Source organism: Perca flavescens, chromosome 13 (genome assembly GCF_004354835.1).
Source record: "Perca flavescens isolate YP-PL-M2 chromosome 13, PFLA_1.0, whole genome shotgun sequence".
Taxonomy (NCBI): Eukaryota; Metazoa; Chordata; class Actinopteri; order Perciformes; family Percidae; genus Perca; species Perca flavescens.
The window spans coordinates 16,038,374-16,052,354 of NC_041343.1; the positions used below are offsets into that span (position 1 = coordinate 16,038,374).

General features: G+C 38.0%; 1 protein-coding gene across 2 annotated transcripts; it reads left to right on the forward strand.

Annotated features, from left to right (window-relative positions):
• Positions 1–1,619: 1,619 nt before the first annotated feature.
• LOC114567108 (transcriptional coactivator YAP1) lies at positions 1,620–13,125 on the forward strand. 2 transcript variants are annotated; one of them, XM_028596025.1, is made up of 10 exons: positions 1,624–1,647; positions 1,802–1,880; positions 2,190–2,421; positions 4,070–4,263; positions 4,958–5,112; positions 6,938–7,039; positions 7,251–7,351; positions 7,545–7,663; positions 8,061–8,161; positions 10,854–13,125. In XM_028596025.1, exons 3-10 carry the CDS (start codon positions 2,218–2,220, stop codon positions 11,033–11,035), a joined length of 1,158 nt encoding a protein of 385 aa, XP_028451826.1. In that variant the 5' UTR covers positions 1,624–1,647; positions 1,802–1,880; positions 2,190–2,217; the 3' UTR covers positions 11,036–13,125. The 2 variants fall into 2 exon arrangements, with proteins under 2 accessions (XP_028451827.1, XP_028451826.1); XM_028596026.1 differs by lacking the exon at positions 6,938–7,039 and having other exon boundaries at positions 1,620–1,880.
• Positions 13,126–13,981: the final 856 nt, after the last annotated feature.

Below are 13,981 nucleotides of genomic sequence, written 5' to 3' on the forward strand. Positions count from 1 at the left end.
TTAGAACTTACCCCTAATGACACAAAGATGTACACATAGTGCAAATGTTCTAGAAGAAAGTTCTTCTAAAGTTTTGAAAGTATCAGCAACAGTTTATTATTGTGGATTACAGTCATTCTTAAAGTGATTTAAAAGTCAGCAGTGAATTCTTTCTTTAGTTTGCGAACCACTTGGCAAAGTTATGTTGTGGTCTCATCGCATTTTTAATTCTTCATTCTTATTTCTCCAGGTTGTGTTACAACTTACCCTGGTGGGCCAGGCTGTAACAATGGAACTCCCTATTTGACATCAATATATTAGATTATATATAGAACATTACTATTTCTATTAGACAAATAGGGTTACTTTGTGTCAAAATTAGAGCTTGAACACAAAAAAAGGAAGTTATAGGTGCTGAGACAAAAAGTGTTACAACCATCCTCAGTCTCCTCTACATATTGTCACAACTGGACATTAAAAATGCCTGTTTAATGAGGCAGTCCTACATTTATTTAGCTATAGTCTGTAATATATTGGTGTATTAAAACACAACCTGCTAAAAAGCACTGTTGTAGTGAGGTTAGTACAATTGTCAAATGCAATTTGTTATATAGAAGAAAACAAATATCTTGAATAAAAATGAGAGTTGAGACTCAAAAACATAGTTTTACTCTTATAAAATAAATCTGGAATCTGCTGCTGAAAAAAAAAAAAAAAAAAGAGGAGATGAATAGCTACACAGATTCCCGCTAATATGACGATACCAATAATGAAAGGCTATTTCCCTTTAAAAATGACAAATTTCACCAATTATTTAGACAAATAAATGACTTAGCTATTCACAATTCATTTTAGTTAATCTCTTTATCCATTGAGTAAAATGTGGCCTAGTGTAGGCTATACCGTATGTACAAGTAAAATATTTTATTCTTTATTGTCTGAATTAAAATCTATTAATATTTTTAAAAGGCATTTTTTTAGACTCTCCATGTTCACTTTATCTTATATTAAATCTGGTGGATTATAATAATAACTGAAAGAGTTATTGCATGCACAGTGGATAATAACACCAGTACAGGCAGACATTTTTTCTTGAATTCAATCTGTTGGCCAGCTGAGCTCCGGCTCACTGTGTGCATGTTTTCCACTAGAGGTCAGGACGCTGTGGCTGCGGCTGCAGGCTCCGGCTGGGTTGGCCTCATCAGGGGCGGATGTTTTCTCAGTGCAACTTCCCAAACTCCCCTCCCCAACCCCCCAAAACCGGACCTGAAACATTACAGACTCATTTCTCCTCTCATATCATCTTTGGTTGTCTCTTGTCACCTCTGTCTACACTTGGCCCTCTGCCTCTTTCCTCCAGCAGGAGAAACCGCACTAACTGGAAACTGCACAGAGAGGAATTAAAGCATGGCCAAAGACTATAGTTGACTATGTATCACTAATTTCCGTGCATTTTCAGGGCTGACAGTGACTTGTTTGCTGCAGTTGGAGCTGGAAATAAGACAACAATAAATAACTTGTTTTCTAAGCCTTGTGTTGATGGTTTATGTCTGCTCAGGGTAAAAATATTTTCCCCTGCAACTGCGGCAGCTTTAAACCCTGCAACCCCGCCCCTCAGCACTCATCACATGAATCTGGACTCAACAGTGGATGTGAAAAAGTTTGGAGGTCTCGCTGAAATCACTTTTCTCCAACTAGTTTCACATATATGTGCTTTGTTTTTTTTACTTGAGGAGGCTTTTAGGTCAAAGTTTGCATCGGAAATCAGTGGCAGTCTGAGAGTTTTTGAGAGTGATTTCTCCAATTTATTTTTTCCCTGCAGGAATACGGAGAGAGAGAGAGAGAGGAGAGAGAGAGAGAGAGAGAGAGAGAGAGGGGGGAAACGGTCTGGCTGCTTGAAGGTATGTGGGAGGCATGTAACGTGTTGTACGCTGCTGAGATTGTTTTTTTGTCAGCGATCTCTGCTTTAAATGGCGCTAATTCGACTTCTTTACCCGATGATTGAGTTTCTTTTCATAGCTGATTAACTTCCGAGATGTTACAGTTTGAAACAGACAGACAAGGACACAAAAGTTCAAATGGGGTGGGTGGGTGGAGGGGGGTTAAAAGTGTAAACAAATCCGATCATAACTCCAGCACCCAGACGCATCTAGTATTAACGGGCCTGGCGTTTATTCTCTGTTTGTTTGTGCGATTGAATTTTTCGACAGATTTGTTTCGACACCAAACTTTGGCGACATGGACGCGCACCGCGGCGCGCCTCCGGCCGGGCAGCAGATCGTGCACGTCCGCGGGGACTCGCAGACGGAGCTAGAGGCCCTCTTTAGCGCCGTGATGAACCCCAGCAAGTCGTCCAGACAGCCACCCTCTCTGCCCATGAGGATGAGGAAACTGCCGGACTCCTTCTTCAGGCAGCCGGATTCCCGAGGCCACTCCAGACAAGTACTAATAACTGCTGCTAACTGCATGCTGGTTTACAGAGCAAACACTCGCGTGACCACTCACCACAAACTGCAGTAGCCCTGCAGTACAGAGTGACCAGAATAAAATAAATCCTCTGTAATACAATCCAATACTACCTGCTGTGACAATAGGCCTAGTTAGGATATGGTGTTGCGATAAAGTATATAGGCTAAATATAAGGAACGATGGTGTCCCATCAATATTTTGTCCACCTCCGTTATAGCCTACTGAGACGGACAAAATATTAGCAACACAATCCAATAGTCCTAAAATTGATCAATTAGTGAATCGAGAGAATTAATAGATTTACATTATGGCTGAAACTAACAATTGTTTTCATTATTGCTAAATCTGCTGATTATTTTCTTGATTATTTGATTGTTTGTTGGGTTTATAAAATAGTGCCCATTACAATTTCCCACAGCCCAAGGTGAGGTCTGCTTTTATTCGACCAGCAGTTTAAAACCCAAATATATTCAACTGACTATCATGTATGACTAAAAAGCATCAGATCCACACACTTGAGAAGCTGGAACCAGCACATTTCTAGTATTGCTTATTTGCTTGAAAACTGACTAAAACGATAATCTGATTATCAAAATAGTTGCAGTTGCAGATGATCGAGATTTAGCACCTGAATGTCTGAGTTTTGACAGTTCATCAGACAAAACAAGCACTTTGAAGAAGTCACCTCGGCTTAGGCTTGGGGAAATTGTGGTGGACATTTAATAGACTGAACAATCAATTTAAAAAAATAATGAATTGATATTTACAGGCCTTATCTGTCTGTCATCAGTGAACATTACAAGTACCACAAAGGTAGCATTAACTGCAGGGCTGCTTTACTAGATAGTCTTACATTTCTCTGGGCACTGGTTCTGTTGAGACTATAAAATATGTTGTGGATGTTTGAGTGAGGGTTTTGTTTCGACCACTATATTCTAATACAGTTTTCCTGAATTGGGCATGTCGTTTTTGTACTTCTAAGACTTTCCTTCTTGCCACAGTAAACACTGTTGTCTTATTGACCAATGCACCAGCTGTTTAGGCAGCAACTATCCAATATGCCAGATATTGCCTCATATACTCAACACATATACTCATACATTCTAAGCACTTAGTTGAATCAACTGTTGTCTCTCAATCCCATCAAAAACGGAACTTTTTTATTGTTATTGTATTTTAAGGTTTTTCCAAAAAAGAGTTGTCCCCAAGAAACCCACTCTTATAAATTAGCATAAAAATTGATTAATTCGGGGCAGTAAGAGCGTGCGCCCCATCCGTCCTTTGCAGCGGCACAGGTTCGAATTGGACCTGCTGCCCTTTGCTGCGTGTCATTCCCCATCTCTTTCCCCTTTTCCTGTCTATCCACTGTTACTATCTAATAAAGTGAAAAGCCCAAAAAAATAATCTTAAAAAAAAAATGTATTAATTCATAAAACAATGAAAACTTAAAAAATAAATAAAACATATCTAAAGTAAAGCTGCCAGTTTTACTGTTTTTCCTCACAGCGTTTTTGCATTTTGTTTTTGCACCTTGTCTCTCTCTGGTTACCATCTAAACCTTTTCTTCCTGCTGGTTTATGTTTCGTCAAGGGAGTTGTTAACCCTGCTTGTTTCTCGTCAGGCCAGTTCAGATGGAGGTGTGTGCGGCTCCCTCACTCCTCATCACGTCCGCGCCCATTCCTCCCCTGCCTCCCTCCCAGTCAACTCACTCTCCACTCAAGCAGCAGATGTAGCAGCGATCATACCTGACGACGTGCCACTCCCCCACGGTTGGGAAATGGCCAAAACGCCTACTGGCCAACGCTATTTCCTCAAGTAAGGTCTAACTTTTGTTTATCAATGTGTTTGATCTGTCACACCGCAGGTTACTTGAAGGTTTCTACTTAGAAAGACCCAAAGACTCCTCACAGTTTCCCAAAGCTCAAGGCAATGTCTTCAAGTTCTTGCTGATTGTCCAGAAATCAAAGAGGTTCAATGAATATTCAAATTTAAAGCAGCATGTTGTCTGCATTTTTACTAGATGAATGACTGATGATTCAAGATAATTCAAATTATCAAAATGTTATCTAGATCATTAAACTGATTAATTAACCAATCATGTCTGCACTAATACTATTTTTAAATGCACTAGGAGAAGTTTCTTTAGACTTTTATTAGATTTCTGTCCTTTTACAGAAATATCCTTCTTGGATATTTTGCTCCAGAAGGAATATAATGAAAAGTGAAGGGAAACAATAAAAACAGGCATGTAGCAGTGCAGATATAACCAGGACTCAAAGTAATCAGTTGCATGCAAACAGAAAATGTTCCAACTAGTTTTGCAACCCGCGTGGTTTCGGTCAGTTTCATTCATGAGAGCACATAGCCTGACAGCTCACACTCCTGTCAAAGACTACTGGTAGTACAGGTAAAGCAAGTCTGAGGTTAAAACGTGCCTGAAGCTTCTTATTCATCAGGTTGCAGTGGTTTAACCGATAAAGATATGTTTAGACTTGTTGTGTGTTTGCAGTCACCTGGATAAGACAACCACTTGGCATGATCCTCGACTTTCGCAGCTTCAGTCGGCTGCAGCTCAGCATCCCATCTCTGGCACTCCGGTCCACGCCCACTCTCTCAGCAACCCAGCACCCACTACACAACCACAAAACATCAATCCAGAGACAGGTATCACTCTGCTTTTTACTCCGCCCCCCCTCTCACCAGCCAGTTTTTTTAAAAAGCACAGACCTGCTTTTCATAGTTCAACTCCATCAACAGTGGGCCAGGTCTTTGCTGGGTGTGATTTCTTCAGGATTTTTCTTTTGGTCTCTACATCCATGGCTCTGGTGACTTTGGTGGCAGTTATCACATTCATACTCACCCTAATGATGGAAACAGCTGTAAAACATGAGAGCATCCCACTAAATTGGGAGAAATCATAATTCTTAGAAAAGCTGTGGCGAAAGCAATTCAAACAGTTTATTCAAACAGGTGTTTTTCTTCTTTAGATGCAGCCTTTATAGCTACATTGTTGTCTTTGAATAAATACCACTAGTTTCAAACTTTTTAAAGGGTCGGTTTACCCAATTTACAAAAAGCATTTTCTTAAAAAAGTATTTTTTATTTATTTATGCTTTCTTAAAACAGAAACAATAGAGAGCTGAAAAGAAATGTGAGAAGACAGAGATGGGGGATGACATGAAACAAAGGTCCCCGGCGTGTCAGGATGCAATCACATGGTCAGCATCTTAAATGATAGGTTCACAATTTTTCATTGTCTTAAAACAATAGTCAGTTGCCCATATTGACATTGAAACAGGTTTTGCTTGTTGTAATAATTCCTCCTGCTCATACTGGATAGTAGTAGATCCTTTACTTAAGTGATGAGGGACAAATCCACAGTCCTAGTTCTTTGCAAAAACGTATTCAAACGTTTATCTGAAGGTAAGATAAGGGTAAGCTATCCAAATTAGCCAAAACGTGGATATCTTTCATAGTTACTGTCTTTTTAGTTCAAAATTCTACAGTATTGTTACTGTTCCTCCACTGCAGCTCAACAAAGAAACAATTGCTGTTTTGCCGGGGGTACTTGATCTGTGGATTTTCACGGACACTGGAGGCATATCAGGAAGGAATTTCATCATATCCATTATGAACAGGTGGAATGATTACAGCAAGCAAAAACTGTTAAAATGTACACATTGGCACCTAAATATTGTTTAAAGACAAATTTCATTAAATCAGCTATAATCAATATTACAGAAAGTTGTCATCCAACTCTGCAGTTCCCCTCAGCTCTACCGAGCAGTTTAGCATCTTTCAGCTCGTTGTTTTGGTTTTCAAGCCTGCAACCTCACTGTCTTGGTTTACTCTCACTGTTCCGAAACCTTGTTTTTCGGATGCTGCAGGCCACAAATAAATCAATGCCAAAAAGTTTGAATAAAAAAAAAAGTGTTTTTCCAGAAACAATGTTCCGGTCACTCTGGATAATCCACAGGCCTCGCTGTGAACAGTTTTTCATTGAAGCTCCTTCTACTCAAGAAATAATCCCAATGCAAACCTTTCATAATATGTGTAATTAGTAATTAAAAAATAATAATATGTGGATTATCCAGAAGAATGGAGACAGTGGTTCTGTAAGGAGATGTTGCTGTTGAATTTTGTAATTGTAATTTGGCTGAACGGACCCTTTAAGAGTAAAACATTTTGAATCCCTTTTTTCTATAAAGAGCAGAATTGCATACTTTATATTAATTTACTGTAGTTTTTACAGTCTCACCCACTGCATTCAGGCAAGATGCATAGTTTAGGAAAGTTTTACTCTACACAATATACTACACTGTTGCTACTTACCCACTAACATTCACTTCTATTAAAAAAAAATCTCTACAAACTAGAAGCCACACAGATATTAAAGGACGTGGGTTAGAAATTTACTTTTATACTCTCAACACTCCATGCACTCCATCCACCATTTGCCTTCTCACTGTGTACTTTCACTGCTGTTCAGGTCCACTGCCTGAAGGCTGGGAGAAGGCTGTGACTGCAGATGGAGAGGTGTACTACATCGATCACATAAATAAGACCACCGCATGGGTCGACCCGCGTCTAGGTAGCACACTATCAAATTTGTGTCTCCTGAATTGACAATTCTTGTTTGTCAATGAGAAGCATTTTGTTCCAATGTCCACCATCAGAAGTTGCTGTTTGGCAACTAAAATAAGAAAGATCGCCAAGTTTCCCTCATATATGTCATTGCTGAAATGTTTAAACTTGTGGAAATATTTACTTAACTGTCAAAATGTTCTTTTTTTATGTTCCAGCCCAGAAGATGAACCCTGGCATCCTTGGCTTGGCACTGCAGCAAAGGCAGGAAAAGGAAAGGCTCAGATGCAAACAAGGCCTCCCTCAACAAATCACACAGGTCAGAGGTTAAATAAAACTACTTGGATGTGCCACCCCAAAACTCTAGCATTTCTGGTTGTTATCAACCAGTAATACCAGTTGTATTAGGCTGTATATTCAGTTCAGATTTAACAGTCATTAAATCCTTGTTTCATATAAACACAGTTTTGCATGACATTATACAAGCGTGTGTGTGTGTGTTTGTGCTGAAGGAGGCAGGAGGAAGGAACCAGATGCCCGGTGGGATGGACCATGACAGGAACACACAGACACTTGTCCCTTCTCTGGATGTCAGGATCAGAGCCTCAAACCACGAACCCACACTTAATGGGTGACTTCATGTTTAATATTATTTTCATGTACTGTAGATCTCGTTTTATTGTAGTGTTTACTGTCACAGAGCTGTGGTCATTCATTATTCATAACCTTTACTTAAAGTAAAAACAGTAACACAGTGTAGAAATAATCAATGAAAAGCTACTTTTCTTGAGTAAAAGTTATCTAAAGAATATCCACTTTCACACTGTTACCCTAATAGTATATCTTTCAATCTCGCTGCCAGCAGTTTTCACAAAAAATCTGTTAGAAAGCTGTGCCAGTGAAAACTAAGAATTATTGTTATAAGTGTACCGTCCGTTTAATGCAGTTTTTTGTTACAGTTTTTTAACAGATGATGTTAGATATAAAGGAATGTTAACGTGTGTGTGTGTGTGTGTGTTCTTGTGCAGCGCTCACTCTCGCAACGAGAGCACTGACAGCGGCCTGAGCGTAAGCAGCTTACCCCGCACATCGGACCACGTGTTGAGCTCTGTGGATCACATGGACACTGGTAATACATGTACACACACAAACATGCACACGCATGCACACAAAGTGATCATCCCTCCATAAACATATATATGTATGTATGTGTGTGTATGTATATGTATATATATGTATATATATATATATATATATATATATATATATATATATATATATATATATATATATATATATATATACATAGACAGTGGCAAACGCCCTGCAACTTCAGAAAACACATGCAAATAGACAAACGCGCTGCAATTAAAAAAACGATGCAAAAAGAAAAGCAAACCCCGAAAATAGGCAAATTAAGAAAACAACTTCATTAATTTGACAACACGTGCAGGATTCAGCAAAAAAAACGATGCAAAAAGAAAAGCAAACCCCGAAAAAAGAAGCGATGCAAAAAGAAAAACAACTTCATTAATTTGACAACACATGCGCAGCATTCAGCAAACACGATTCAAATACACACAACACAACCAAATACATAAACGCGATGCGAATAAAAAACTATGCAAAAAGAAAAGCACACAAACCCGAAAACAAATGCAACAAAAAAACGCTGCATCCAGATTCCACAACGGAAGTTCCAGACCTCTAGAGGGAACAGCTAATCAGCTGGATTTTCGACCCCTTTTCTGCCTTTTTATTAGAGTCTGGTATGGCTGCATAGTAAAAAGAGAGCTCCTGTCTCATGCCCTTATTAATAACATAATATAATATATTAGTAATATACAGTCTGCTCCCGTCTCAGCCGGGAGGCTGGTGCCGTGCTCAAGCTTCGACTTTTCAAAATAAAGCTTGCGTTTGGTTGGCTCGTCTTCCTTTGGTGTTTTGGATGTTTTTTGAACTAAACAGTACGCCAATCATGCTAATGAATACAATAACTTTTTCAGCAGATGTCTTACTTACAACACAATGGAGCAAGCAAAGCAGTATTGTCTTTATGTGCAGGTGGGATTTATACGTAAATTGGCTGGTTAACTAAACAGGGAGGGACTATTTTAAATAGTCTATTTTTTGTATTTCAAGAGCGTATTGCTCCACAATATACAGATTGGTCACTTATTTTGTTGTATAATCACAATATTACACAGTCTATGAGAGAGAGAGAGAGAGAGAGAGAGAGAGAGAGAGAGAGAGAGAGAGAGAGAGAGAGAGAGAGAGAGAGAGAGAGAGAGAGAGAGAGAGAGAGAGAGAGAGACATTTAATCTCAGAACGGTGTGCAACGGTGAGATCATAGACTGTAAATATTTAGTCTATGTTTGAGATATGTTTTGTCTCATTTGGTGGGTGTGTCTCGGCTCGGGTCACAGGTGATACTCAATCAGCAGAGACGTGTCTCTAAACTTGTGGTAATAAAACATTTAAAACTGCATCAGTGTTTAACGTTGACGTTTGTTTAAGCCACATTAAATAAGAGGGTTTAATTTCCAGGTCCGAAAGCGCATCACTGAAGTGTAGACCTCCCTCAAGTGTAATATTGTGATTATAAAACAAAATAAGTGACCAATCTGTATTCATATTGTGGAGCAATTCGCTCTTGAAATACAAAAAACAGACTATAATCCCTCCCTGTTTAGTAAACCAGCCAATTTACCGTGGGATTTATCAAACTGAATAAATCCAGCCTGCACATAAAGACAAAACTGCTTTGCTTGCTCCATTGTGTTGTAAGTAAGACATCTGCTGAAAAAGTTATTGTATTCATTAGCATGATTGGCGTACTGTTTAGTTCAAAAACATCCAAAACACCAAAGGAAGACGAGCCGACCAAACGCGAGCTTTTATTTTGAAAAGTCGAGCTCGAAAGACGGCACCAGCCTCCCGGCTGAGACGGGAGCATAGACTGTATATTACTAATATATTATATTATATTATTAATAAGAGCCTGAGACAGGAGTTCTCTTTTACTATGCAGCCATACCCGACTCTAATAAAAAGGCAGAAAAGGGGTCATAAATCCAGCTGATTAGCTTTTCCCTCTAGAGGTCTGGAACTTCCGTTGTGGAATCTGGATGCAGCGTTTTTTTGTTGCATTTGTTTTCGGGGTTTGTGTGCTTTTCTTTTTGCATCGTTTTTTATTTGCATCGCATTTCTGTATTTTGTTGTGTTGTGTGTATTTGCATCGCGTTTGCTGAATGCTGCGCATGTGTTGTCATATTAATGAAGTTGTTTTTCTTTTTGCATCGCTTCTTTTTTCGGGGTTTGCTTTTCTTTTTGCATCGTTTTTTAATTGCAGCGCGTTTGTATATTTGGTTGTGTTGTGTGTATTTGCAGCACGTTTGCTGAATGCTGCACATGTGTTGTCAAATTAATGAAGTTGTTTTCTTAATTTGCTTGTGTTTTGTCTATTTGCATGTGTTTTCTGAAGTTGCAGGGCGTTTGCCCCTGTCGGCCACCGTATCTTAGAGTATATGTGTCACACATTTAGCCAGTGATAATTCCATGATATTGGCTTATTTAGCTCTCATACTTTAATGTATTTATCTTAGAACTTAGAACAAGGGGACTCCTTTAGAAATTGGTTGTAAAATTTGACTTTTGCACTGGCCTTCCAGTAGTTATAAGGTATAAATCATAGTAAAAAAATAATTTCTTGTCGGTCCCTGATTTTGAGAAAATGCCAATCCAAATTCCTCCCAGCTCACTGGACATATTTACTTCTCAACAGTTCAGTCATTTTTATATTCTTCTCTGACTTATTCTAGGTGATTCCGGCGACACCTCCTCAATGACCCTACAGGAGTCGATGCCTGTGCTCCCGATGTCTGAGGGCGAGGAGCTAATGCCTTGCATCCCCGAGGGTCTCAGTTCAGACCTTCTGATGGACATGGAGACTGTTCTCTCTGGGTCGCATATGGACAGAGACAGCCTGCTCACCTGGCTATAGACACACCCAGCCACTGCCCCAAATAGGGTTTGACATCAAATCTTCAAACATGACTTGAGAGAATTCTGAAGAATCTTTGGCTTCAAAAGTGGTACAGAACAACATTACTGAGAGAATATGCTACTGCTGTGTGATGGATACCTAACACTACTCGCACCCTGAGGAATGAAAAACCTGACTCTCACAGAAGGTGGTAAGCTGCTGGTGTTCTCCTCTTTTTTTGTCCTGGTTTTACAGAGATTCATGACAGAGCATCCATATTTTTACAACACTCCTTTCTTTTTAGTCATCAACTTCAGATGATGCTCTCCATGTCTTTGGTGAAGTGAGTCACAGCTAATTTTAGAGTACAGCTTTCTTTTATTATCCCAATTTGGGTAATCGTAATTGTGGCAAACATTTAAAAACACAATTTAATATCAATGAAGTCTGCATGTCACAGTTACATAAATGTAAAAAATATGCGTTCTAATTACATAAAAGTTACTCAAAAGATCATATCCACATTGCCCTCTGTAACCTGATATAGTTTGTGGGATAAAAGAGCAACATGTGGTGCTACTACCTCTGTTGTTCTGAAGAAGCGTCAGGTCTGAGAGCAAGAGATGAATCAAAGAATTTATCTGGATTTACACTACATTGGTAACATAAAACCAAAAATCCCTGCTCGAAATAATCAAATCTCACATTACCACTGCTACACAGAAACATCAGGGGGGAGAGGACGCACCCTTGTGGTAAGCCAGCAGAAGAACACTAACACGATTTTTTACTCTCAAACTTTTAGTTACACAAGCCAAAAAACAGTATTATAACCCTCATCAGAGTCACTTACAAGTCTGTGTGGAATACCTTTGAGGTTTTCCATAATTAGATTAAGGAGGATACTCTTTATCTTTGGTCACAGAGGAGACTTCTTTCCTAACAAATGCCTGTTAAAAGCCTTCACATTTAGAGAAATAAAGGGCTTAGTCTTAACTTTGTGCACTAAAACTACAATAAAGTGTATGTTTAGGATCTCTCTTTAAGGAACGCTGGAATATAAAGAGGATGTCTACAGTAACTGAACGTATGTTCAGTATAATGCAATCCAACACAATACAGCATCTCCCCCAGGAAAGGCATGATACATTTATTTAGTAGATGAAGGCCAAAACCACAGCCACACTAGATATATGTCATTGCTGTGTGAAATAGCATTATTTTATAAAAGTGGCTTGATTTTATTAACCAGCCTACCACCCTGCAGGAAAACCCTGCTATAAAATCATGAAGTTACTAATATTCAGTTTTTGTTAAAACTGTTATAATTTTTGTTGTTTGTATTGGATTGCATTTTATTGTCAAGTGTTCCAGTCATTTTGTCCACTCCAGCATTGAATATAAGCTTCACAAAGGTAGTATTTATTGGAGATTTGTTTTATTGGATTGCATGATATTGTACAGTTGTAATATTATTATGTGCACCCCTTGTTTAAGAAATGATGCCACATTTGCCATCAGGGCTTGGACGTTATCTCTCCTTTGTCTGCAGCAGAGATTTTAGTTCTGAGCAGCTCCTACACTGGCCCAAAACATAAAAGAAAAATATTCAATTATTAACTTTTCTCACTTTTCCCACTATTGGTTTATACATTCCTAATAATTTCCTTGTTCACATCTTAAGCATCTATTCATTCAGTGGCATCATAGGTTTGTTTTTTTTCCACAGAAAGACAAACAACCACTAACTGTCTCTGCCAAGTTTTTAAGTTTTAGCTCCTAAACTAGAACTAATACAGTACAACATTAGAATAATCTTTTTAGAGTATTCTCTAGCAAATGCAATCTTTCATTTTAACCCATTAATGGGTAAACATGTTGAATATCACAAAAACACAGTAAAATAAAATCCCTTTTATGTAAGCTTTGAAGTTTCTGCTAATACATTTTCATATTGTATGGATACGTATGGATTAGATGCCTGGAACAGTAGAAAAAAACACATTCAAGTATCTTTAGCAGAGCAGCATGATTTTGTTAAATAATTAGCAGCGACGTAAAATGTATTTGTTGTAAATACACTAAAAACTGCATAATCACTGGTAAAATAAATAATCCTGTAATAGTCAGTGACATTACGATACCAGTTTGCTACCACTCAATAGAGTAAAAGGACCTTGTTGTGCCTTCTCAGAAAAGCAACATACTAATTGCAGATGCTGTGTTCTTGATATATTTTGTTCTAACTGCAAGTGCCATCTGGTGCTATAATACAGAAGGCAATCATCAATAAGGGGAGCTCTTTAATTCTCTGCTTTTAGTTAAACTATATGATAAGTATATAATTTGTTTTTATCCGCTGGGTTGTTTCTGCAGTGCATTTATATTTTATCTGAATTTGAAGCTGTTCATTATTGGTGAGAGCATTTCTTCTAACCAGCTTCCTTTTGATTATATACAGTATTTAGAGGTAAAGTCTTCATTCACAACATCTCCAAATAGAGAGCAACCTAATCACCTAATCTTTTCTAAATTAAAGTACCATGGGCCTAGAGTGACTTACTGTTCATAATGCAACACACTACCTATAGCCTTTTATTTATCTTAGCATGCATGACACTTGCTATCTATGTTTTACATATAATAATGTTTATTATCCTATTTACAGAGAGTTTGGAGGCAATCAGACTTGTTTTGTATGCATGTGCTTTTTATATATATATATATATATATATATATATATATATATATATATATATATATATATATATATATATATATATATATATATATATATATATATATATATATATATTTCTTCTTACTCTCTCTGTAATCATTTTAAAGGAGTTTCAGTTTAATAAACTTTTAAATACACCTGGAAGTAGTAGTTTCTTGTGATGTGTCTATTTTGGATTGTCAATGTTATTGTTGTAAAACTACACCTTAATGTCTTTTTGGATG